The following is a 26,836-nucleotide window of genomic DNA, read 5'->3' as shown; positions in this document are numbered from 1 at the left end:
ATTCGGATTCAGGGAGTTGGAATTCAGTAAGTAGATTTGTTTCAAACACCAACAATATCCGCATTGACTAGTGATCAATTTCACTCCGAAATGGGATTCCCCGATGTTTTATTTTAGAGATGATTTTTAGCAATAAAATTGCATTTGTTAGAAAATTTCAGTACATGAGCCAGTTGTTTGGCAATTTGATTTGCAAGTTTGTCCGCGAGAACTTTTGTCCCACTATTGGCCAAAAATGGTTACGAAACTATTATGCAAAAACTAATGCACATCAATTAAGGCATCCTTACTACAGGCTTAGCTACGCTCTTACGTAAAAAAAAAAGAATAATAATGTCTCGGTACCAATGATTGTTATGTACCAGAAGATTGGACTATAGAATAACACGTATATTTGCGCTATTTTTGGCGAATAAAGCGACTCTAGTTCAGTCGATCCGCCAAATTTCAGCTTTTTATTTTAACAAAAAGTCATATAAATAATTAAGTTTTCTAAAAAAGATGCTCCCTTGCACCAGTAGTTGCCATCGTGTTCCAGTAGTGGCTCAACTGATGGAAGCAGTTTTTTCAACACGTGTACCAATAGTGGCTCAAGCGATTTTATGCTCAAAAAATAATTTTATCACTCTTTTTTATATTTTTCCCATATAGTAGAGGTTGAAATCTTTCTGTTGACGCCAACAAGTTCTCTGTTAAGGGTTTTCATTATTATGTTTGGTAGTCCACTAATGGCAATTGTTATAATTTTTTGGAGTGAATGTTTCTTATTTGAATATCATTTGAACCACCATGACATTTGTAACATTAGTTTTGAATTGAGCTGGAAATCTTAAAAAGAAACTCTTGCCCAACTCGAACTTTTGCCTAACTTTATACATTATTAAACCATCCTCGACCGGCGGGATTCAATACCCACGAACCTTAAATTTAGTCTTGCTAAATAGCTCGAGTTCAGCGCTACCTCAATTTGGGTCCATTTCTTTGTTCACCTAGTTTACCTCACCCTATCCATTGTACTATTACCGCCACATTTATGAACGTAAAAACTCCTGATACACGTCCTCACGATAGGAGACGCCCACCGCTAGAATCTGCGATAAGATAAAATCGTGTCCGTTGAACCTTCTCCAGGCACGTCGTCGTCGGTGTAAACTGTGTCAGAGTCAAGGCCTTGTTTCTGAGAAGAAAAAATATGTGAAGAGACGAGCGTGTAGATATGTGAAATCACGTGCGATTCAGACTCAGCTGTCGGTTATGGAATATTTCTCTTATCAAACTCATTCCCCATTACTCACAAAGTCCATTCATGCTTCCATCGGTAAGTAGATGATGGTGAAAATATATGGCAGCTCATTTGTGAAGTCAAGCGTCAAGCGATAACCTCTCTCCTCCGACAGACGTTGAAGTTCCTGAGAACGTCGATGAGCCGTTATTCCTAAATATTTGCCTTTTTAACTCATTCTTCAACCTTCCGCAGCGTCTCATCAGACAGACAGCAAGCAATTACCGAACAGTGAAGTGAGGGAATACGGATGAAAGAGGAAATTGTCGATAGTTGCCATCGACAGTTATCTCTATTGGATTGCATGTTCAAGTAGACACCACTCTAATTGGAGACGATAATTATCCCGCTGTCCCCAGGGAGTGACGGATGAATGATAAGTCTTGCTTAGTGCCCATTTGAGGTGTAGAAAAAAAACAATACTATTTTATTGCTCTTATTTTTTCCGTTTATGGATTGTGTTGGAACATGGTAGAGCAGCTATCTTTTGATGAATAGAACAATGCTAACTCAACGTGGAGGCCATACTACAAAGTAGTTAGTGTTATTCTGTGTTGTGACAAGGATATGCAGTTGCAGAGTATCTCTCTAATAGCCACAACAGCTTCTTAATGCTATTTTTACGGTACAATTTACGATAATAGTTTAGTTTGCGGCATTGAAGTATTCCTTCGACTTTTGCGGATCGGCGACCATAGTCTTGGATCCAGGCTTCCAGTTGGCGGGGCAGACCTCACCGTGTTCATCGGTGAACTGGAATGCTTGCACCAGGCGGAGGGTCTCATCGACGCTGCGTCCAACGGGCAGATCGTTGACGGTCACCTGGCGGAGATTCTGCTTACCATCGATGACGAACAGTCCACGGAATGGGACACCGCTCTCCTCCTGGAGCACTCCGTAGTCACGGGAAATCTTCATGGACTTGTCGGCCAACAGGGGAATTCGCAGCTCTCCGAGACCGCCCTGCTTACGCGGGGTGTTGATCCAGGCCAAATGGGTGAAGTGACTGTCGGTCGAGACGCCGATCACAGAGCAGCCGATCTTCTCGAACTCCTCGACGCGGTCCGAGAAGGCAATGATTTCGGTCGGGCAGACGAAGGTGAAGTCAAGGGGGTAGAAGAACAGCACCAGGTACTTGCCGGCGTAGTCCTCCAGTTTGATTTCTTTGAATGCACCGTTCACAACGGCGGTTCCCGAGAATTTCGGGGCGGGCTTCTGCAGATCTGGGACAGGCATGGTGATTGGGTTTGGTGAGCTGTAATAAGAATGAAAGGAAAAATTGAAATTATTCATGTACAATCTAATTAACTGAATTGTATATTGAATTTATTTCTATCTGTCATCTAATCATTCAATGTTTCAAGTAAATTTATAATTCACTGAATCTACAAAGTCCTTTGATTCCAATTTTGCATTTTTCATATTTTATAATATGATAAGTCTGACTACTTATATTCATAATTAATTTGAATTCAAAATGGACTTCAGAATCCACCTACTACTAAATCACAAAATTTCTGAACGCTCCTCAGTGCTGATTTGTATGGAACACATTTTCATTATAATATTTTTGGCGATTTTGACAGAAGTGACAGAAATAATCAAGAACGATTCTGCAGCTGGTGCTGCAGTTTATACTTCACCAGAAGACTTCTGTAGCTGCACCAATGCCTTCTGATTGTGGAAGCTACTTAGGGAATTTGGTGAGAGATTTCCACTTTGAACTGTATTTCTATTCTATATTTTAATTTTTTTGTACATTTGTTTTTAAATTTATGGGAAACAGTTTCGATTTCTGAAAGTAGAAAGGGACATAATGAATTTTCATCTCTTTTCGAAGACACTTAACCAAGGCTCTAGGGCCAGAACAAATGTCTATGTCACAGTCCAGGAGAACAGCAATAGCAACGCCGCTCCCAAAAATTTTAACAAAAACCGTGAATCGCAACGGTGGAGATTTTTTTTGTGTATTAGTTTATCCATACGTGAATAACATGATCGTTATGGTTTTTTTTAATTATCTTCAATTCCAGTGGGCCTAGACATTTTAATATTTGTATCGTATCGCTGATATTCTGCAAATATTAATGCTGACACACCTGAATAAATTTAAGTATTTCCAGGGTGCTTTTCAATATTGGCTGTCCAAGCGCTTAGATTAGATTAGATAGTCGAAATAGTTGCTAATGTAATAATCAGTGCTGTATGATCATACCTAAAGTAGACTGATAGTTGGCTTGATTATATTTGGACCATTCCCACATGGTTTAGCCGATTTGCGGATGGTCAATGTGATCTCAGGGTGTCTACTCGTTTACAGAAATGAAATTCCCTGATATTTCCAGGTTTTTTTCAGGTTCTACAAAATAATTCCAGGGTTAAGAAATACTCCAATTTTAGACATACAAAAAGTTATTGACAAAATAATTTGCTTCAATTCGTTTCAAGCTTCCATTTTTTTTAATACATGTCGAAGCTATTTAAAGGTGGAACAATTTCAAAGCTGTAGTTTTTGTCAACTGAATTGTATTTGATACAAAGCCTTGATTTTATTTGATAAGAAGACTCATTTTTATATCGTTTGTGAGAGCTCTGATCATCATTGAAAACTAAACAGAACCTTCAAGTGATTCAGTATGGTTAACCCTTCAAGTTTATTGATAACAGCGAACTTGTGCAAAAACAGATAATGCACTATTCATTTTTGGCCCACGTTCAGTGAAGAAATCTCAAAAGGTATCCATGGGCAGATACTTAAGACAGCTGAATGGGCGAAATAAACAATACTTACAAATGTTTGTGACAATATTTCACAATTAAAATTACATGTCGTAAAACATGTTTGTCGATAAATATTTCAATTATTTTCTAAAGGAATTCAACCAGACATTAATTCAAGTATTTGCCCAAAGATCCAGATGTTACTCCGAAGATTTACTCAGGCTAGGATAGAAGGATGGATTTCTTTATTTGTGAAATTTGCACCACTAGGCTAGCTCACGTCTTAAATGTCTGCAGGAGTTCATGTAGTGATTTCCCATTTCCCATGGAATCCCTTCGAGAATTTTTCTAAGGAATTCGTAAAAGAATTTTGTTTTAGATATCTCAAAAACACGACCTGGTTTTTGCCATTTATAACCACGGAAATTAACTCAGAGATCGTCAGCAATGTCTTTACTGATTCTTACGAGATTTCTTAAAAATTGTCCTTCATAATTTCTTTAAGATTTCAACTTCAAATTTTTCTAAGGATGACTCCGGGAATTACTCAGATTTCTTAAGGAATTCCTACAGTAATCCTTTAAAGATTTCTCAAAGAAGTCTTTAAAGATTTGTCCAAGTATATTTCCAGGATTTTTTTTATGCTTTTCTGCCTGAAAATGTGAATGCAATTTTTCAGAAATTTGAGAAAATGTTCAATTTGTGAGGTATTTCCAAAGCAAATTTTAAAGCAAACTCTGATAAAACTTGTGTAAGTCACCCGGTTACTAGAAGAAATCATAGACCCTTGAAGAATTTTTAGAAGATTTTCTCGTTAAATTGTTGGGATAATTGAAAAAAAGCAAAAAATATGTGTATAATTTTCTGGTAAAATGCTACAGTGTTAATTAGTATGGAAACCTAAACTTTTATCACTTTTGTAAGTTCCATGGGATTTTAAGAGAAATTTTTTGAAGAACTGCAGTTGGGCAGCGTCCATTTATTACGTAACGCTAAAATTGGAAATTTTCGACCCCCTCCTCCCCCCTCCGTAAGGCTTTTTGTATGAAAAATTTCTAATTTTTGTATGAGCCGTAACGCTTGGGCCTACTTCCCCCCCTCCCCCTAGAGCGTTACGTAATTTATGGATGCCGCCTTGAAGGTGAATGAAAAACCGAATTTAGTACTATACTATTTAATTCCACTAGAGTTTGTACCCTTTGACAAATACGCGTATTTCGACCTCAACTGAAAGACCATCTTTAGTGTCGTGTAATAGACTCGACTGCAGCTGTAATCATTCGATGAAATTCTGGAGAAGTCTAGAAGAATTCTATGATGAAACACAGGGTCGGGTTTGAGGGGAAACCTCTGAACAATTTCTTTCAAAAACTGTGGAATTGACCTTTGCGGTTTTTCTTGGAAAAAATACAGTTAACATTTTTAGAAGATCTCCTAGAGTAACAACTAGAAAATTCGGTTGAAGGATTAATGGAAAAATATCTAGAGAAAGTCCTCATATAGTGTTTCCTGGAGCAAATGCGGGATAAATTACTCAACATCTTCTATAAAAATCTCTGGGAGAATATCTAAGAGAATTGGCAGAGGAATCTCTAGAAGAATTTCAGGAGATATCCTGATAGGAATCCCTGGAAGTTTCCCAGAGGAAATCTCCGGAGAAACAACTAGGATTATTCCTGAAGGTTTTCCTCAAGAAATCTGAGATTTAATTTTTAAAGAATTAGTTGAAAAGTCTCGTAACAGTCACCGAAGGTTTCTCTTATGCCTACATCATTTAGCATCAAAATTTACTGCAAGCAAGATATGGGAAAAAGTGACTTTAGAGACCATTTTGATAAAAAAAAACTTCAGACCTTTCATCAAAAATAGAGACAATCAAGTCTTGGGAAGTCGATAAGATTCACTGAACACCTAAAGGAGGGTTTTGATAGCGGCGCAGCCGAATTTTTTTGGGGAGTTTCTACGTGAAAGTCATTTGTCATGTACACATTCTACCAAAAAATTCCGGACAAAGAAATTTCCCTGATTGTTAGTGAAATTCCCTGAGAATTCCAGGTTTTTTCCAGGTTTAACAAAATTCCCTGATAATTCCAGGTTTTTCCAGGTAGTAGACACCCTGGATCTTTTTGCGGCTTAACGTCCAAGGAACCGTAATCGTATACATCGAAACTTTAACAGCAGTTTTTCTGTTCAAAACTGAAATTTATACGAAGAAAATGTGTGTTCACTGTGTTTTGGTTGGGCAATAGAATACAGTGAACACATTTTCAGATAATCTTTCATCATGTTGAACGAAAATGTTGTTGAAAATTCTCATATTGATAGCGGATTCTGTCCCCTTTAAGAGGAGTTCGAAATAACAGAAACAAAATCTCAACTAGGGTGGTCATGTCTATTACGGCTTAAACCAGCCGACGGTGTTTTGAAAATACCTGAAGGTGTCTACGACCAATTCAATTTGGACAAATTGATATGCAAAATTGTGAAAAATAATAGAATCGTTCAGGTGGAAGGAGAATATGGGGTTTTGACGGACTTTGGTTTCAGGTTGGCCGATTGCGTTGCAGAAGACTGCGGAACACGTTTTTGTCTCAAGCATCAAAATACCACTATTAACTCAATTAAGGGTTGCTGACAGGGATGGGAAAAGTACTGGAGCGAACATTTACCGCATCTACATTTACATCTTTCCACCCGACCATCAAAATCCAAAGCAAACCATGACCGTTCAGAACAAAAAAAAATGTCACGGCTCTTCAAAACTGTAATCTTCTTCTTCCCAACTGCTATTCAAACCCGAATGCGAAATGACTCGAGCACAGTGGCGACACAATTTTTCCGGTTTTCGGGGTTTTGCAATTTTGCCCGATTAGGGTAGCATAAAATTGAATTTGTTTATATGTATCGCAATGGAATGATTGTGCTCTTGTTGTTAGCGCTAATAGATTTCAACTAATTGAAAACGCAAGCGAAATATTAGCGATTGAACTATTTGACATTTTTTCCCATCATTCACTTTATGACAGCTACCCGAAAACGGTCATCGAGGAGGGAAAAAACATTCAAGCAGTGTATGAACAGGCAGCGTAGCGCGTGATGGTATTGGTGCTGCTGCTGCTTTGTGTTGTTGTTGACTGGCTGAATCGATGAACGGCGGTAGAAAGTGTTAACAATTCGCATGCCTGGTTGCTGAATCCATTGTCGTTTTAAAAAATATCATAGCACGTCTTTTTTTTTATATTCCCTGTTGAAAATGCAAAATTTGACTATATCAGCCAACTTGCATGCATGTGTTAACAATACTTATAATAAGAGTTCATAATATTGTCGGTGCTTAAAAGTTATTTTTTATGGTTTAGAAAAGTATTGTATTTTACCATATAAGAAAAACGAAGAATTTTGTATGGAGACAGCAAGCATGTTGAAAAAAAAATCGATTGGATCTAAATTTAATCGTTTAGTTTAATCAAATTATGTTTTAAATGAAAGTTTATGTTCTATTATGCATGTTTGGTGGATAAGATTTCAAAAAAGTTTGATAAATCATACCTTAAATTTTATGTGAACATCAATAATCCCAGTGTTTTATACAACTTTGGCGACCTGTAGCTAAAAATTGTGACGTGCTGGAACATTTCTGAGAACAGCATTAGATTCAGCAACCCCAAATTTACTCGAGACACATAATTTGGTTCTTGAGACACGCAAAAATGTAATTTTTGTTACGCTGTGGAATCGTTACTCGTATTGGGAGTCGTGAGTTCGAAGCCCACGAGAACGATTCTATTATTTTCCACAATTTTAAATCTCAATTTGTCCAAACGGATTTATGTGTCTACGACCTTCAGGTATTTTCAGAAACGAAATTTTAACTATTCCACAATATTCTGGGCCCATAACCTGAAGATGCTTGTAAATTGACGAAAGCTATACAAAGGACTAACTTAAAATAATTGTTGCGATATGACTTTTATCAATAATGCAATCAACCGCCACTAAAATCCTATCTTCCAGTATAAATTATGGAAAGATTTCATACATCTTCTTCTTCTTCTTGATGGCATTACGTCCCCATTGAGACAGAGCCTCAGATTAGTTTTCTCATGAGGGATTGTTCAAATATTACGTAACGCAACAGGGGGAGTGAGGGGGTCTGACATAGTGTTACGGTTCATACAAAAATTTAAAAATTTCCATACAAAAGCTATTACGTGGGGGAGGGAGGGGGTCCAAAATTGGCAAATTTTGCGTTACGTAATATTTGAATGAATCCTGAGAACTTACACAGTTATTAACTGTGAGCTTTTTTTTGCCAAAGTTGCCATATTCACATTTGTATATCGTGTAGCAGGCACACGATTATATTTTATAAATTCTAAGAAATTTTCATTACCAGAAGATCCTGGACCGACCGGTAATCGAACTCAGACACAATAGCTTGGCTTTGCTATATAGTCGCGAACTCTAATCACTAGACTAAGGAAGGCCTTCCTTTCATATAGAGGTCATGGAAAACTGACAGGTAAGATTCTTTCATGTATTCTTGACGAAATATGGCTATAATTCAGAGAATTAAATGATAACCCTGGAAATATTCATATGATACACAGTTAGATTTTTTACACGAGCTCGGCTGTGCGAATCTCGGTTTCCCGATTTTAACCGAGACTCAGCTAACAATTTGTCCGGTTGCTTAGCAACGAAGCCCGATTTACTGATACTCGGCTTTTATTTACTGAGATCCCAGGAAATTTGTTTGCTGATATCTCGGCTGTGCGGATCTCGGTTAAAATTAGCCGAGATTCGGCATTCAAATTTAAGTGTGTACTAACTCAAGAAGCAAGAGCTGCTGCTGTTAGGCTTCAACATCAAGTAAAACAGTCACGATGAACGTTATGTTCTTAAGGTGAAACAGTTTTGAATCAACTTCTAAGATTGCACTAAAACTTCAAAGGCACAAATCTCGCAAAGAAAGAATCCAACAACCGTGCACTTTTTATTTTGGCTTTGTGCACTAGCAGAAAGCTTAAAATAAGAAGATCAGAAACGTTTGCCAACTATTTCTCTAGTTTTGTGCTTTTGAAATCGTGAGTAGGGGTACAAGTCGGCCATTGTGCCGGCCATCTTTGGATTCTGAGATGTTTCACCTTAATATTATTACTATTATTATTCTTGGCATGAAATTCCCACTGGCCTAAAATGAGAAGGGATCAAAGTATGCTACATTGAAGGGAACGCGTGTTTCATCGAGTAAAGGGAATCTTTTGAAATATCGAAATGCAGAATATCGAGTAAGGGAGAGTTGACTGTATCAACCAGATCTGGATTAGCATCCAGCTAATACCTGCGTAGTCATGCTTCGAAAGCACGCCCGTTGATAAGAAGGGAATCGTACAATGCCATCCATACCATTATTGACACAATTCATAACGGATGGCAAGAAAGCAACAGATCTTAAACCGGTTTACAGTCATCTGAAGTACCGTTTTGACTCATATTCCGAACACTTAAGGCCAACAGCGACTTCAAAAGCATCTGATAGGCACAAATTAGCTGATATTTGTGATAATTTTAATTCCTTCGCAAAGTCTAACCGTTAGCGGTTGGGTGTACTGATAAAAATGTTTATTTGACTTGTTTAGTATTGTTTTTACGTAAAAGTATGGAACAACATTTTGACTCAAATGCCGAACACTGCGTTCATTCTGTCTCATATTCCGAACACCTTGATTCAAATTCCGAACAGCACGAATAAATCGTATTCAAATGAATTATTTCGCAAATAAATTTATCTGAGCTAGTTCTACTGGTCTCGAACTAGAGAATCATTGCTATTTCAGAGCAATAAAATAGATTGGAAGACGTTAAAATTGAATTGCAATTGATCGCCATTCCCATGTAATTTGATGACATATTTCAGCGAAACATTTCAACCACATCGCCATACAAAAACCGAGTGTTCGGAATATGAGTCTGTTCGGAATTTGAGACAAAACGGTATATCTCGGCTTTTCGTTGCGTAATTCAGTCCGTACTCGATGACGAATGCGCTTTCCTGAATGTTCATGACGACAACCACGCCGGACGCCACCGTTGCCCGTGGTAATGAATTTAAATTGATTCCTCGCCTGCTGAGCTGCTGCGCTCGCCACCTGATATCCACATCATACGTACGTATGCATTTAATGCTGTACGTATATACCGTACTGCATTGAAATCCTGTACGTTCCCAATGTATATTACTAGGCGTTTTGTGTTTTTCAAAATCACCTTCTCGTGATACAAAACAAAATACGTTGCTTGATACATTCAACATATATTAATCAAAATTATCAATTGGATTAATTTGAAGTATCTGAGAAGTTCGAGACAGCACAGTACGCCATGGAAAACTAGTACTGTTTCGCGACCAGTTAACCGGCCGGCATTTTAATATATTCGCGATTAATCGTTATGTAGCATACTCAAGTGGGGTAAGGAGGCAAAGAACCCCACCGTGGGCTTTCCTTTTCACTTGAGCCGGTTTACCATATGATTTTGTTAGCGTATGAAATCGGGATGGAAGAAGTGAACTATTTATTTGAACAGGCCTTGAACTCTACAATTAATTTTCTCATGATTATCGCAATTGAGGAGCGACTCACGAATCGAGGTCGAACGCTGACTGGCAGGAAAAAAACTCGTTCTCTAGAAAATTCGATAGATTCACAACGTTGCGATAGAGCAAGCATAGAGAGGGAGCAAACTGCAGCGATTTAAAAAGGGTGACGTGTAGCAACACCACACGAACAAAATGGCAACTAACATTGAATAACAGAAATAAGAAAATAGCGTACCGCGAGCAATATAATTACGGCTGCTCATTGTGTCGGTATGTCTGAACCTGGATCACGACACTATGCCATCGAGCTTCAAATCTTCGCTCTTGAGATTAAAATTACTGACACTAACTGCCTCGTATGAGCATCATCCATCTAGTGACTTTCTAATTTCCAGCTTACATAAATCACACGCTGAATGTTTCTTATGTCCGCTGAGAAGCAAGCCATGATTCAGCTGGTTGTGATGTATTCAAGCCTACTTCACTGTGACAGGTATTGTCTGGTAGCGAGGTGATGCAAGAAACAAAGCATGCCTCGAAAGTCAGAATAAAAATCAATTGAATTCCAATGGTTTCATCAGCCATGATGGTCGAAAAAACTTCCCTTCGAACTCAGCTACACACATTTAAAACTTAATACGACCTTTCGCGTCGAAAACTTACCTGAACTCTTCTCGAACAAAAAGCCTCGTTTAGCTAAAGTTAGTAGGGTGATCGGGAATGCCGGCTTCCGTTTCACACACAGGAACGGATTAACTATAATCTCCACAGAGAGACCAACAAACAGCACACAAAACGTTGAGCAGACACTTGCGAACGCTGCTAGATGACGGAAAATACTGACGATAGTCCACGGAAATTCGTGAGCTAAAAGACGATCGATGTGCGCGCGAACGAGTTGTATAGTTAGGTATATCTGATGAATGCCGGCCGGCTGTTGGGATCGTTGGGATTGGTGCGCGGATAGAAAGGGAGACATTGGCGAACGGTGAACTGGCGGCGTGGCGCGCGGGAAATTTCATACACGAAGTAAACCCGATCGCAAGTTCGTCGTTCGGTAGCACAAGCTATTACACGCGTAACCAAAGGTCACAATTTATTATGATGAATTTACCTTGGAGTAGGTTGACGATGATGCATAACGGTAAACTTGTTTTATGTAAGATACTATGTGATTGTTTGAATACAGCAATGAATAAATGCATGCAATATTCGTCAAAAGTATGGATTAATCTCACGATGATTTTAGGCAATACAAACACGAAATTCAAAATTAAGTGTGTACCAGTTATGTTCTTTATGTGGAATCATGATAATGATTGTTGTCCTGATAACATGACTAAATATGGATTTTTAGGGTTCCAATTTTTATCCGTGTACACGAGTTTGCTTGAACTCTTCAATTTTGTGTTAAATTCAAGAATAGAAATCTAGTGATCATGACTGAATTCATGATCCGTCTTGGTTGTTCTAAGAATCATTATTAATTGAAACAAAATTCGAAAAAAAAAAACAGAATCAGCGAACATTATTTTAATACTTGATTCATTCCCATTGAATAATACTTGATTCATTCCCATGGAAAGCTAATTTAGATGAACGATTACAGTCTACAATTTTGACGGGAGCAATAGATTTGTTTTTAGAATTACCTCAACCATAATTACGAATGTCATCGCAACGCAATGATTCGTCATAAATTACGCCATTTATCTCGCAAGAATTGCACCAAAAAAAAAATATATATATATATATTCTAGGAGAGCATTAGCATCTCCACGAGTACCAAAAACTACCCTTAATTTATCTAGTATTTTTTTTAACTTCTTTATCATTTTTATTTTAAGTTTGAAAAGAAAACATAAAACTGTTCATGCCGTTCGTCGTGTTGAAAAGATATGGTCAAAAAACTCAAAAAATCCAATTCCAAAGCGCGTTTACTGAATCAGTCCAATTCTTGAACAGCTTGTTTGGAAAATTGTCTCCTCCTGAAAAAGAGAAAAAATATCCTGCGATCATAGCAACAACGATTAACCTTTTGTCAACAAGTTATGGAAACAAACTATCGTGCTGCATCGAATTGCTGGACGCTTCGAAAGCCAGACACTGGCCTTTTTCACGGTGTTATTGGACCTAATTCCGATTTTTTTTTCGCGTGAACTCCAAAATTTTTACTCCAAGTTTTTTACATTCTCCATGCATAAATGTTATCGAAAAAATATTTTTTGGGTGATTTAAGACCGGTGTCCGGGTTTCAAAGCATTATTAATTGAGATACAACCGTCCGCAAGTATGTTTATTAGGGTATCAATTATCATTTTATTTTTTCATTATGGGATCAATTGAATGCCATCAATTACTATACAGAACAAAACAATTGCAAAGGGACAAATTTTCAATACATTTGAAACGAATATTCCATACAAAATTTGGATTGAATGCGCCAGCTGGTGAAGTAACCGATTGATTTCTGTCACGATAAATTCATCTTTGGAACTAGAAAAGGCAGCTGAGTGCTTAACTTCTTCCATCATTAATGCTTACAACGAAAGCTGTCCAGCAAAGGAGCGATCTACTTGCAGAGATGTCCCTTGGTGGAATCACAGGTTAGAGAAGCTTAGAAAACAATTCAATCGGGCGAAATTAACATGTAATTGGGCTCTGTACAAAGAGGCTTTAACCAATTATAATAGAGAAATAAGAAGATCAAAGCGCAAAAATTGGAGATACATGTGCGAAGGCATAGAAAGTTCTCATGAAGCTGCTAGAGTTCGAAAAGTTCTCTCTAAGGATCATAATAATGGTCTAGGAACGTTAAAAAAGGACGATGGGTCCTACACTGCAGATACACAAGAAAGTTTGGAATTAATGGTGAAAACTCATTTTCCAAGATCCCTCTCCATAACTAATCGATCAAGAAATCAAGATATCAGTAAATCTTTAAATGGATCTGATAGATAGAATATAGAAGTTGCAGATATTTTTACATATTCTAAGATTGAATGGGCTTTGGATTCTTTCGAATCTTTCAAAACACCGGGTTTAGATGGGATTTTTCGGGTGCATCTTCAAAAGTGCAAGGAAACTATCATCCCTATTCTAATGACTTTATTCAAATCAGGCTTTCTTCTGAGATATCTTCCAACTAAATGGAGGCAAGTACGGGTAGTGTTTATACCGAAGTCTAATAAAAACGAAAAGGTGCGCCAAAATCCTTTAGGCCAATAAGTCTTACATCAATCTTTTTAAAAAATAATGGAAAAGCTTATAGATGAGTATATTAAATCAAATATACTTGAACATAAGCCTTTAAGTAGAGCTCAATTCGCTTATCAGACTGGTAAGTCGATACTTTCTGCTTTTCGTTCGCTGGTTTCAAAAATTGAAAAAAACTTTTGACACTAAGGAGATACTACTGGCTGCTTTTCTCGATGTTGAAGGCGCGTTTGACAATGCCAGTTTTACATCGATGAAAAACGCCATGAGAAATCGAGGCTTCCCTGAAAAAAATATTGTGTGGATAGAAGAGATGCTATCTAGAAGGGAAATATCAGCATATCTAGGAGATTCAGTTTTAAAGGTAACAGCTGTTCAAGGCTGTCCACAGGGGGGAGTTCTCTCCCCTCTTCTCTGGTCTCTGATTGTTGATGACCTACTTATAAAGCTAAAGCATCAAGGATTCGAAGTAATTGGGTATGCAGATGATATTGTTATTATAGTCCGCGGTAAATTCGATAAAACTGTTTCCGAGCGAATGCAAACAGCACTCAACTTAACTCTAGCATGGTGCAATAATGAAGAATTAAGTATAAATCCTAAAAAAAACTACAATAGTACCGTTTACAAGAAGACGTAAAATTTGCATTTCAGCTCTAAAAATAGGAGATGCTAAACTATCCTTATCTTTAAGTGCCAAATTTTTAGGTGTTATATTAGATTGTATGCTTGTTTGGAATAAGCATATAGAACAACAGATAGAAAAAGCAAGAAATGCTTTCTGGGGCTGCAAAAGAACCTTTGGTAAAAAATGGGGTTTGAAACCGAAGATGATATGCTGGATCTATTCGGCCATTGTTAAACCCATTATTTCATGCGCATCTATTTTTTGGTGGGAAAAAAACAAACAAGTCGCTACTCAAGCTAAGCTAAACAAACTACAAAGGCTTGCTACTATTTCAATTACTGGGGCAATACGAAACGCCCCTTCAAATGCGTTGGACGCAATGTTAAATCTTCTTCCACTTCATGACTATATACAAATGGATGCAGTTAAGAGTGCTATCAGAGTCAGAAGGTCCTTAGATAGCGCTGATAATGAACTGAAAGGACATATGACTATATTGAAGCACTTCAAAATAAGTCCAGTGTACTTAGTGAATGAAGATTATATGTTGAAGCGTAACTTTTTTGATCATCGTTTTTGGGTTGCTGATGTAACTCGTCAGGATTGTGTTACACTTTCCGATCTGAATCATTAATTTTTTTCACTGATGGTTCAAAACAAGAAAACATGGTAGGGTCAGAAGTGTATGGCCCAGGAGTTAATGTATCTTATGCACTGGGAAGTTGGCCAACAGTTTTTCAGGCCGAAATTTATGCCATTCTTGAATGCGCTGACATTTGTCTTAAAAGGCGCTATAGGAATGCTAATATATGTATGTGTTCGGATAGCAAAGCAGCCTTGAACGCTTTGAAGTCTAGAACTTACACATCAAGACTTGTTTGGGAGTGTGCCAAGCTACTGCAGCAGTTGTCCTATCATAATAAGGTTAATCTATATTGGGTTCCTGGCCATTGCGGAATAGAAGGAAACGAAAAAGCTGATCAGTTAGCAAAACAAGGTTCTTCCATGCAATTTACCGGGCCTCAGCCATTCTTCGGAATGGCCTCTTGTGCTCTGAAAATGCAATTAAAGAGCTGGATGAAAGCAAAAATTAAACTCAACTGGAAGAACGCAATGGACTCTCGCCAGTCCAAACGATTCATTGAACCAGATGCCTATCAAACACAGAGGTTATTAAACCTCAATAAACACGATCTAAGTACTTATACTGGCTTATTAACAGGCCACTGCCCCAGCAAACGTTACCTCAAAATTGTAGGTAAATTGCAAGAAGATATGTGTCGTTTCTGTAAATTAGAAAGCGCTGAACATTTGTTGTGCAAGTGTATTGCACTATACCACAAGCGTTGCAAACATTTAGATAAAGGCCTGCTAGAGCCTAATGAAATTCGAATCTACCATCCAAAACAGGTACCGTAAAACGGGGTAACTTTGATAATGCGGGTAACTTTGATAGTGCGAGACCCACAATATATTAAACGAAATAACGGAATTTCTGTAAATCAGTTAAGCAAAACAAATGCAAAAGTAAAGAGTATTAGTATGATACTTCATGTCAAAGCTGTTTTCATTGGAATCAAGTACATTTGAGGCTTTTTATACGAATATTAAAAATTGACACAATTTTAGCATTTTCGAAACGCTTACAAACAATCTGTTCTACGATCACTATTTGATGTAGTTTTGAATAGTTTGCCACTTATCTTTGACAGCCTAGTTATCACAGAACTTGAATACGGTCTCAAATCTCTTAGCGAATAGCATTTTCACAAACTGGGACCATTTTTGTAATCTAAGTCACAAATTTCCATATAACATTAAACGCCTAGAGGTATGCAATGCCCTACAAATGTTCGTTATTCATTCAATTTTGTTCGATTTATACTCCATTATCAAAGTTACCCCATAACAGAAAACCAACTTTCGATTATATGAAAAATTAAATATCCATTCATAATAAATCTTTTGGAAATCTATCAACTGCAATCGATAGCTAGGATGCCAGTACTTGTTTTAAAAATATAAATTATTATTCTTTGAAACAGCATGCATAAATATTCAAGTTTTCTTCGAAAAAACTATCAAAGTTACCCCGTTTTACGGTACTAAATTTTATCCGAAATGTAGTACCTGATTGGGATGCACGCCAATAGCTGTGGAGATAGTTACTTCATATAGTAATATATTTCTACAGTACGGCAAAAACAAAGAGGATAACACCACAATAGATCAAATTAATGGTCGCAGTGGTATCATGTCCCCACAAAGGAAAAAAAAAAACGATCGAGTTGAAAATTTGAGAGAGTTTTTCTCCTACCCTAAGGCACATATCTGATTTGATTTATTTATTTTCGTCAACCCTAGGGGCCTAGATAGCCGTAGCGGTGAACGCGCAGCTATTCAGCAAGACCAAGCTGAGGGTCGTGGGTTCGAATCCCACCGGTCGAGGATCTTTTCGGGTTGGAAATTTTCTCGACTTCCCAGGGCATAGAGTATCCTCGTACCTGCCACACGATATACGCATGCAAAAATGGTCATTGGCATAGTAAGCTCTCAGTTAATAACTGTTGAAGTGCTCATTAGAACACTAAGCTGAGAAGCAGGCTCTGTCCCAGTGGGGACGTAACGCCAGAAAGAAGAAGAAGAATTTTCGTCAACCGACGTAGACTAGTACATTTTACATACACATATTTTTGTATAACAGTAATTGAATAAAGGTCACTTATGCAATTATTGATTTCAAATGGCTCACAATCATATTTATAGTGTACATTTAGCTTATACTTACGGGGCTATTCGTGATCAAACGTCAATATCCCACCGCAAAATCGCTAGTGTTTGGAGGTGATTTTAACATCCAAATTGCGAAACCATCACCTACAAGTTATTTCTAATACTCTCCGTTATATGAAATATGGTGGCGCGTCGATCGTCGCAAGTTTCTCGTTAAACAGTCAATAGATTCATAGAATAGTCGAGTCCTGATGTAATCTGCGTCGAAGTGGACCATTCTGAAGTCAGAATTTCATATGGTTCCATAAGAATGCTGTTATAACATTCTCATGATGTTTTCAAAATCGAAAATTAGAAAAAGTAAAATTGGAAAAATGGGTTCCGATTTTGGCACGGTTCCGTTTTTGGCAACTGAAAATTGAGACTTTGTTGCCAAAAACGGAATCCCACTTTAATTTGCTTCCGGATAAACTGTTAGTGCTTCTAGAAGCCTTCGGGCATTGGTTGAGCGAAAAATAAAAGCGCGAATGCGGCATGATGCAAGTTGAGTACTACTTATAACAACAACATCCAATAAGGATTGTCTATAAATGACGTTGCACTTTAGGGGGAGTCTAAGATTTTGTGTCGAACCATATAAAATGCTACGTCATTTATGGACGATCCCTAAATTCTATTTCCCACGACAAATAGTGTATTGAATGCTCCATGTATCTGTGCTATGCGCGCGAAGTGAGGTGTTGCAATCATGCTGCTGGAAGAGGAAATGAGACTTTTATGCGAGTAGGGGTACTGCCAGTAGTACTAAAATTTTATATATTTTATATATTTGTACATACCCTTGAAGATAAACTGTTGAAAGCTATTCCTCTACCTTAAGCCATTCATACGTTTATCGCGATGAAAAATTGGTTTGAAATACTACTACGACTACAACAATAGAAACGAATAGTTGGTGCTGGCAGCCGTTTTGCGCTTCTACCGCCCGGCTAAAATTTTATCGCGTATTACCTTTTCAAATCATTCGCATTTCAAGCTTGCTTGGAAACACACTTGTTTTAACATACGCCTCGTCGCGTACGCGTATATCCTTAACAAAGGAAAATTTATAGGTGAATTAGATTATTTCCACCGACGCTATCAACATGTCTCCAAAAGCACCGATGGTCAAGTTGAACAACGGTCTGGAAATGCCAGTTCTCGGCCTTGGAACATGGCTGGTAAGTAATTTAAATTACATAGCTTAGAGCGATGGAATTTAGTGCTATGCATTCCGGTAATAGCATCAAGCTTTACCTCGCTCGATCCGCACACACTTGCTACTAACGCGAAATCCAAAAATAGGGTGTTGTTCACCAACACCAATGGTCGCTTGCATCGTTGGTGCGTTTAGCAGCGTTGAACCTACTGAAAGCACTTAGATGTTTCTTGAATTCAATTGCAGTCCAAGGAGGGTGAAGGCGTAGAGGCAATCAAAGCAGCCATCGACGCGGGATATCGGCACATCGATACGGCCTATTTTTACCAAAATGAGAAAGAGGTTGGCGAAGCTATACGCGCCAAGATCGAAGAAGGCGTAGTTTGCCGGGAAGATTTATTTGTGACGACGAAGGTATGGGTTTCAATCGGTTTACTTTGATAACTATTGATTTGTCTTCGTTTGAATTTTAGTTATGGAATACCTATCACCATCCAGACCATGTGGAACAAGCGTTCCAAAAGTCTTTGGAAAACCTGAACATTGAGTATATTGACCTGTATTTAATGCACCTGCCCATCGGGTACAAGTTTATCGATTGGGATACCAAAAACTTGATGCCGTATGATGCGGATGGAAAGCTGCAATTCTCTGATGTTGATTATATCGACACCTGGAAAGCTATGGAAAAGTTGTTAAAAACAGGAAAGGTTAAGAGCATTGGAGTTTCAAACTTCAACAGTGAACAAATCACTCGATTGCTTGCCGAATGCGAAATCAAGCCTGTAACCAATCAGGTCGAGTGTAATCCAAGTCTCAACCAACGAAAACTGACTGAGTTCTGTAAAAACTTGGACATTACTCTGACCGCTTATAGTCCTCTGGGTCGTCCAAATTATTACGAGAAGGACCCCGACAACATGCCAAAGCCTGCTTTGGATGATCCTAAGGTGATTGAGATCGGTAAAAAGTACAACAAAACGTCGGGCCAGGTAATCCTCAGATATTTGGTCGACATTGGAACTATCCCAATCCCAAAGTCATCCAACTCGGAACGCATTCGGCAGAACATTGACATCTTCGACTTCAAACTGACGGAAGAGGAAATTAAAATTATGGATGGATTCCATACTGGACAGCGTACGGTACCGTTCAACCTCTGTACCAGTCACAAGTATTTCCCATTTAATGCTGAATTTTAAATATAGATCGTTCTTGTAATGGTATCAAGAAATAATAAAGAAGAAAGGTTTTGACTGTGTTCAAATAAAAATAAAGAAAATTCACTTGAATGTTTGAACATCACAGAAATATTAAGTCATTCAACACGTCGCCACAGTTTGTCATCCTTATCTTGTGGTTGATTTGTTTCAATTCAAAATGAAGCAGGGGACTATTTTCGACCGCTTGTTATCAATGCGACGGCGATGGTTCCCAGAGGTGTTACTCGAAAGTTCTGGTGATTGGTAGCAACCATGTCCGCACGGTTTATTCCCACGGTGAAGCTAAACAATGGTCTCGAAATGCCGGCTATCGGCTTAGGTACATCGATGGTATGTATGATGCGTGTTATTATCGCGTGTGATACAGATGTTCTACAAACGCATGATGTATGTATTGCTGATAAACGCATAATTGTCCCATGTAAATAGGAAATCCAATACACATGGGACTGACATGCGGTTATGGGCAGTGTATGCGTGTATGAGTCTGTGAACTGTGCATCACGTCACGCCTGACTGTCATGGGTGACCACTGACCGACCACTAATTACTACGAATGCTTATTCTGTATCTGTATGCCTAACATATGCACGATGTAGTCCAAAGGAGACGAATGCTGCAAGGCAGTTATGACCGCCATCGATGAAGGGTTCCGTCACATCGATACGGCCTACAACTATCGCAATGAAGATGTCGTCGGGCGGGCAATACGAGCCAAAATTGAAGAGGGAGTCGTTACGCGCGAGGAACTTTTTGTGACGACTAAGGTAAGAGGATTTTGCAGTGAACATTGGCGCAGGCAGAAGACGTGGTGAGGGGTGGTTAACGAAGGATGGGCAAAGTTTTGTAGATTTGGTTGTGTATAGTTAAGCATGCTGTTTCACCCAAGAAGTCGATTTTTTTCTTACACACAAAAAATCATGTGATTTTACATCTTTTGGATGCATGTAAAACAAGGGAGCCGAATGACTTAAATTTGTATCGAATTTTAAATACATTAGCGTCTGATTTTGGAAACGTTGATCACATTTCCACCCTTTCCTTTAACATGTAAAATTACAATTTTTGTTCAATACTTGAAGATGTACACGTTTTTGTGTCGTTCCAACACTTATAAGTCACTTATATACATCATGATTATACATCATACATACATCATACATCATCTCATGTATACATCATATGCCATTCAGTCATAAGGTCCATTACCCCTCTACCGGCAGGTTCATTTTTTACCGCAAAAAAAATATTCAAATCGCCATAACTTTTTTGTTTCTCAAAATGTTTGCACCATTTTCTCACAAGATCCCAAAAAAACTCTTCTAGTATAGGAATCCATGTCGATATTAATCATTGATGAAATCCGAAACTTACGATATGAGTTTTTTGGAGTTTTCAAGATCTATATTTGTCCAGTGTGGTGCCAGAAACATAAATACTCATTACTCAAAGACGGCCGCACTAAATTGTTCACAACATACTCGCATTAATGTATCATTCTGAGGTTTGAATATCCGAATACGATAAAAAATCTGTAGCCTGAGATATTTACGTGGGTTATGGCTACGCGTCGGTCCCCCAAGGAATTTCGGAATATCTCCGGATCCAGATGATCAATTATCAATATCGAAAACTAGATGAATTTTTTGAGAGCTTCTGAAAAAATGGTGCAAAAATATTGAGAAACAAAAAAGTTATCGCGATTTGAATATTTTTTTAGCAGTAAAAAAAATGAAGGGGGGTCCGTAGCCTTGAGGTTACGCTTTCGCTTCATAAGCGGAAGGTCATGGATTCCATTCCCAGCCCCTCCAAAAAATAACCCGTCCAGCCACCAGAAGACGCCGCACGGAGGACCGTGCATAGTGGAGCACATCCATCCTCCGTCAGTATCAGATGGTGACTGAGACAAATTGACCCACTTCGCAGGCAGCTAGCCTCAAACAACTCAGGAACACGGCAAAACGAACCACCGCAAGAGTAATGGACTATGGCTTATGGAAATCGATTGGACCAACAGCAGAGCACTCTCCTACCTGCTCGGTGTGAGAGCAAAAGAGCAGAAGAGAGTGAAAGCAGATGTAAATATAGATTTGTTAAAAATAGAACTGTATCGGTAAGGAAGATACAGATAAAACTGATTCCGGCACAGTAGTGGCCACGAGCACGGAGTGCCTTAATAAAAAAAAAAAAAAAAAAAAAAAAAAAAAAAAAAAAAAAAAAATAAAAAAAATGAAGCTGCCGGTAGAGGGTTTAATTACGTAAAACAATTTTGGGGTTTTTCGACCCCCCATGGTAAGATTTTTTTTGTATGAAAATCAAATATAATTTGTGTGGCACGTAGCAAATCTTGAAATTTCAATTCGATTTCTTGTACCGTCAAACGGGGTAACTTGCAACAATTTTTAACTTTAAAGCTATATGGATGAAAAATTTGAGGATTCAGATGAGACAAAAATCATCTAGAATTTAGAAACGGTCTTTTAAAAGCTTCTGATTATTGCCATCTCAAACTATCAGGCATAATTGGTTTTCTGGAAATATTGGCATACAAAAACTTTTGACTGAAAGTGTATAATAAAATCTAATTTTAGTTCTATACCTAATACGTTTGCATTCCTACCGGCTATATTATTTGCAGCTGTGGAACACATTCCACCACCCAGATCACGTGCCGATGGCGTTCGGAAAGTCTTTGGAACATTTGGGCCTTGACTATGTCGACCTTTTTCTAATACACATGCCTTTCGGGTACGAATTCAACGGATGGGATCCGGAGAAACGCACGCCTTTGGACGACAATGGGAATGTGCTGTGCTCCGACGATGACTACGTGGACACCTGGAAGGCCATGGAGAAACTGTTGGAGAGCGGAAGGGTTCACAGCATAGGAGTTTCGAACTTCAACAGCGAACAGCTTGAACGGATTTTGGCGAACTGTCGGGTGAAACCTGTGACCAATCAAGTCGAGTGTAGTGCTAGGATTAATCAGAAACTTTTGATCGAGTTTTGTATGGAAAGAGACATAGTGGTGACGGCTCATAGCCCTTTTGGACGACCACATCTGTTCGAGAAGAATCCAAAAGACAAGCCGAAACCAGTGCTCGACGAACCAGAGATTGTTGAAATAGGGAAGAAGTTCGATAAAAGTTCTGCTCAGGTTGTGTTGCGATATTTGTTACAAAACGGTGTTGTTCCTATACCGAAGTCTACAAGTGCTCAGCACTTGAAGCAAAATTTGGAAATATTTGATTTCGAACTATCATCGGATGATATGGCAATACTAGATGGTTTCAATACCAATCAACGAATGGTTAGACTGAGCCTTCTAAAAGAACACAAATATTACCCATTCAATATCCCGTTCTAAATCGTTTGCATTCAGGCATCGGAAATAATACAGAGTAAACATGTGCTAATCTCATGCTATTTCTGCTCTATCATTGCGTCTGTTTATCATCACTTTTGCTATCAACAGATAATGAATTGGCTATTTACAGTACCGTGCGAAATTATGGTGCATGCAACAAATATTTTTTCTGTCTTAAAGCTTCTATCTATCTACTTATCTATCTAACTATCTATTCTGATTCATAAATATTAGATTTGAAAAAAGACATGTTAAGTTTTAAAAGAAGTAATACCGTAGAAGTTATAAGTAATGTTATAAAATAAGATGTTAAACAAATAAAAATAAAAATAAGAAAATAATCAACAAAGTGTGTACTTCCGTCTGATACTGTGTGTCTCGTGTGTACTTTTGTCCGCTATTATAGGTATAGGTATGCTTATCATACACTATTTGAGCTGAGAGTCGATGCAGTCGTTGAGCAGTCAAGCGTTGTACACGGACGAGGTATTGCATCCAGCGTGAAAAAAATGGCTCCAGTTGCACCAAAGGTGAAATTGAACAATGGCTACGAAATGCCTGTACTTGGTCTCGGAACGTGGCTGGTATGTGTTTTGAGTAATTATAATAAATCTGAAAAAAATGTGTTCATAAACCTTTTTTAAATTCTGCGAATTAAGTCCCGTGAAGGAGAGGCGATAAATGCCGTCAAAGCTGCGATTGATGCCGGTTATCGTCACATTGACACCGCCTACTTGTATCGCAACGAGAAGGAAGTTGGACAAGCCATTCGTGAAAAAATCGCAGAAGGCGTAATCAAGCGTGAAGACATTTTTGTTACTACTAAGGTGAGTACTGTGTTCGATGGAAATAGTTAATCGGAGCTGAAACGAAAACTTTACAGCTGTGGAATGGCTATCATGATCCGGCTCATGTCGAGGAAACGTTCAATCGTTCACTTTCAAATTTGGACATTGGCTACATCGATTTGTATCTGATGCACACTCCAATGGGCTACCAATTCGTTTCATGGGAACCGGAAAATCCTGATATACCAAGCGTACCCGCGTTTACCGAGGTGGATTACTTGGATACATGGCGTGCCATGGAAAAACTGCTGGAAACTGGCAAGGTAAAGAGCATCGGAGTTTCGAATTTTAATAGTGAACAAATTGCTCGCCTCGTTAAGGAGTGCAAAGTAAAGCCGGTCACCAATCAGGTAGAGTGCAATCCTGCGCTTAATCAACGGAAGCTAACCGAGTTTTGCAATAATCTCGGAATTACTCTCACGGCTTACAGCCCCCTAGGTCGCCCCAACTATTACGAAAAAGATCCCAAGAATACTCCAAAGCCGGCATTGGATGACCCACGTGTTTTGAATATAGGGAAAAAATACAATAAGACGCCGGGGCAAGTTATTCTGCGTTATCTGGTTGATATTGGTACGATTCCAGTACCAAAATCATCCAATCTTGAACGTCTACGTCAAAATATTGATATCTTCGACTTCAAACTCACCGATGATGAAATTCGAATCATGGATGGATTTAACACGGGCAAGCGCACCGTTCCATTCGGTCTGAGCACGGCTCATAAATACTACCCATTCAACATCGAATTTTAATCAAATAAATACTGTTTATTTATCTTCAACAACTGTGAAAATCAATTTCCAACCGAAAATGTCCCTGACTCTTAACCTTAAGTGGCTTTATCTGATACCCATATCGAACGCGCGGATAACGAGCATACGAAAATTGACAATTGCTTCTGAAAACCACCTTATTCATCAAACAGATGATTAACCGTAAAAAAGAGAATTTTTCCTGACTCCCACCTTCTATTCTTTTTCTATAAGACTACTGATTTACAAATCTAGGTGCTCTTTTCGAGCGAAATCCCGAAAAATTCACCGTAACCAATAATGATAATGTCCGAAAACCCTCGTCAAGGAAGTGCAACCATAGAGAACAGTACGATGCGTGGAAAATCGCTCGATTAGCGTGACGCCATGTGCCAGGTTTGGGAAAGGAACAGGCAAAGAATCAGGAAGAAAGGCAAACATTTTCTGCTTGTCGATGTTGCCTGCGCAAGAAAGTTCCATTATTGTCTATTGATCCTTTTTTGTCAGTTTGCTTTTAGTCAAACTTCAAAGTTAGCGATTTGATAGAAATTTCGTGAGATTTGCACTTTATTTGACAATATTCTTTTTTGTAAATATAATAAACGTATCCTTAAATTCCATATTTATCATACCCTTAACTGCGGATCGAAGCTCAGTTCGTGTTGTTCCATCAACATTGAACATCTTTGATTGGACTTCTTAAGCTTCTGAACAGGGAATATTGGATTGAATCTACTATTTCTGGCATAAAATAGCTCACAAGTATTTCTGTGATAACTAGCGAGTATCTTCATAATCATTTAGCATTAGGAAAGGTTCAAAAATGCCATTTTGGAATTTCTAGACTGACAATAAACGCATATCAGTCCCATATTCACATAGGACATATATGCGTTTATGGGCAGTAGACCCCCTCTAGATTAATTTTCTAACAGCTAATAACATATATAGTAGTTATTTGAAACTTTTTTGTTTATCGTAATGATCGACTGGATGAAGTATGTGGTGGGGGTGCAATCATCATTAATAGATGCAAAAAATATCTTTTTTTTTCGTCATTTGAAACCAAAGTTTTTGAAACTCCGGGTGTTTTAGTTGAAACACAGATTGATAAATATACTTTCATAGCTTCCTATTTGCTTTTTCAATGCACTGGTCAGCAAGGTAACTTGCTCCAAATTGACTCGCAATAAGCATGAGTATTGGCCAGAATAATCGAAGTTGCACAAGAAACCAACATATGTAGCTTGGGAGCAGTGATGAGAAAAGTACTTGAGCAAACATTTACCGCCTTTACATTTACATCTTTCTACACGACCATCAAAATCCAAAGCAAACCATGACCGTTCAAAACCAAAAAATGTCACGGCTCTTCAAAACTGTAATCTTCTTCTTCCTAACGTTTTTCAACCCCGAATGCGAAATGACTCGAGCACAGTGGTGACACGATTTTTGCGGTTTTCAGGGTTTTGCATTTTTGCTCGATAAAGGTAGCATGAAATTAAACTTGTTTATATGTATCGCAACGGAATGATTGTGCTCTTTCTGTTAGAGCTAATAGATTTCAATTAGTTGAAAACGCTAGCGAAATATTTGCGATTGAATGATTTAACACTTTTTCCAATCATTCACCTTGGAATGGCTGCCCGAAAACGGTCATAGTGGAGAGACAAAAACAGTCAAGCAGTGTGTGAACCGTTGGCAGCGCAACGCCTGATGGTATTGATGCTGCTGCTGCTTTGTGTTCTGGTTGAATGGCAGAATCGATGAACTGTGGTGAATTGTGGTCACAGTTCCCAAGACTGCTTGGGGGTAGCTTTCCATCTTCAATGTACACTTTCGAGAACTCCAAACATTAAATAGTCAATAACGATGCGGGCACGTACTTATGGTCAAGGGGAGGAAGGGAAGGAATATTAACGTGACATCCATTGTTACTAAAGACCGAGATCACCTCTGCATCCCCATGGTTTTCATGGGAAGGAGTTTTGTTAGCGTGGAGGGTTCATAACTGCATGATCAAGATTCACCTGGGTAAGTGAAGCGATTCATGCAACCACAGTGCAAAAACATACATAAGTACGACACTTTTAGCGTCGATACTTCATACTTACCCCCCTAGACGACGCGAAAAGCTGGACTCGATTGTACTCAGAATACGTGCAAACAAAAAACTCCGGCGACGCGACGACGCAAAAAAAAAGATTTTTTAGTGAAGATGAAACGAAGCCAAAACTCAAACTCTCTAGAGCACAAATCTAGAG

At 38.4% G+C, this 26,836-nt stretch overlaps 4 protein-coding genes across 4 annotated transcripts; 3 read left to right on the top strand and 1 right to left on the bottom strand.

Annotated features, from left to right (window-relative positions):
- Positions 1-1,679: 1,679 nt before the first annotated feature.
- LOC5564117 (peroxiredoxin 1) lies at positions 1,680-11,507 on the bottom strand. Its single transcript, XM_001648402.3, has 2 exons — positions 11,268-11,507; positions 1,680-2,537 (listed from the first exon to the last, which is right to left on the bottom strand). The coding sequence occupies exon 2, from the start codon at positions 2,516-2,518 to the stop codon at positions 1,928-1,930; it is 591 nt and encodes a 196-aa protein (XP_001648452.3). The 5' UTR covers positions 2,519-2,537; positions 11,268-11,507; the 3' UTR covers positions 1,680-1,927.
- Positions 11,508-18,189: 6,682 nt separating this feature from the next.
- LOC5564124 (1,5-anhydro-D-fructose reductase) lies at positions 18,190-19,661 on the top strand. The gene is made up of 3 exons (XM_001648404.2): positions 18,190-18,401; positions 18,626-18,793; positions 18,853-19,661. Exons 1-3 carry the CDS (start codon positions 18,327-18,329, stop codon positions 19,579-19,581), a joined length of 972 nt encoding a protein of 323 aa, XP_001648454.1. The 5' UTR covers positions 18,190-18,326; the 3' UTR covers positions 19,582-19,661.
- An 84-nt stretch (positions 19,662-19,745) lies between these two features.
- LOC5564116 (1,5-anhydro-D-fructose reductase) lies at positions 19,746-23,066 on the top strand. Its single transcript, XM_001648406.2, has 3 exons — positions 19,746-19,932; positions 20,202-20,369; positions 22,241-23,066. Exons 1-3 carry the CDS (start codon positions 19,855-19,857, stop codon positions 22,967-22,969), a joined length of 975 nt encoding a protein of 324 aa, XP_001648456.1. The 5' UTR covers positions 19,746-19,854; the 3' UTR covers positions 22,970-23,066.
- A 325-nt stretch (positions 23,067-23,391) lies between these two features.
- Positions 23,392-24,601, top strand: LOC5564118 (1,5-anhydro-D-fructose reductase). Its single transcript, XM_001648407.2, has 3 exons — positions 23,392-23,553; positions 23,629-23,796; positions 23,853-24,601. Exons 1-3 carry the CDS (start codon positions 23,479-23,481, stop codon positions 24,570-24,572), a joined length of 963 nt encoding a protein of 320 aa, XP_001648457.1. The 5' UTR covers positions 23,392-23,478; the 3' UTR covers positions 24,573-24,601.
- The last annotated feature ends 2,235 nt before the right edge of the window (positions 24,602-26,836 follow it).

Source organism: Aedes aegypti, chromosome 3, assembly GCF_002204515.2.
Source record: "Aedes aegypti strain LVP_AGWG chromosome 3, AaegL5.0 Primary Assembly, whole genome shotgun sequence".
Lineage (NCBI taxonomy): Eukaryota > Metazoa > Arthropoda > Insecta > Diptera > Culicidae > Aedes > Aedes aegypti.
Note: the sequence above shows the minus strand (reverse complement) of the source record. Positions and strands in the feature narration are given on the sequence as shown.

Coding starts and splice junctions, on each gene's coding strand:
- LOC5564118 (XM_001648407.2), top strand. CDS start 23,479: ATGGCTCCAGTTGCACCAAAGGTGAAATTGAACAATGGCTACGAAATG. Junction 23,554..23,628: donor TTGGTCTCGGAACGTGGCTG/GTATGTGTTTTG, acceptor CTGCGAATTAAG/TCCCGTGAAGGAGAGGCGAT. Junction 23,797..23,852: donor ACATTTTTGTTACTACTAAG/GTGAGTACTGTG, acceptor AAAACTTTACAG/CTGTGGAATGGCTATCATGA.
- LOC5564116 (XM_001648406.2), top strand. CDS start 19,855: ATGTCCGCACGGTTTATTCCCACGGTGAAGCTAAACAATGGTCTCGAA. Junction 19,933..20,201: donor TCGGCTTAGGTACATCGATG/GTATGTATGATG, acceptor TGCACGATGTAG/TCCAAAGGAGACGAATGCTG. Junction 20,370..22,240: donor AACTTTTTGTGACGACTAAG/GTAAGAGGATTT, acceptor TATTATTTGCAG/CTGTGGAACACATTCCACCA.
- LOC5564117 (XM_001648402.3), bottom strand. CDS start 2,518: ATGCCTGTCCCAGATCTGCAGAAGCCCGCCCCGAAATTCTCGGGAACC.
- LOC5564124 (XM_001648404.2), top strand. CDS start 18,327: ATGTCTCCAAAAGCACCGATGGTCAAGTTGAACAACGGTCTGGAAATG. Junction 18,402..18,625: donor TCGGCCTTGGAACATGGCTG/GTAAGTAATTTA, acceptor ATTCAATTGCAG/TCCAAGGAGGGTGAAGGCGT. Junction 18,794..18,852: donor ATTTATTTGTGACGACGAAG/GTATGGGTTTCA, acceptor TTTGAATTTTAG/TTATGGAATACCTATCACCA.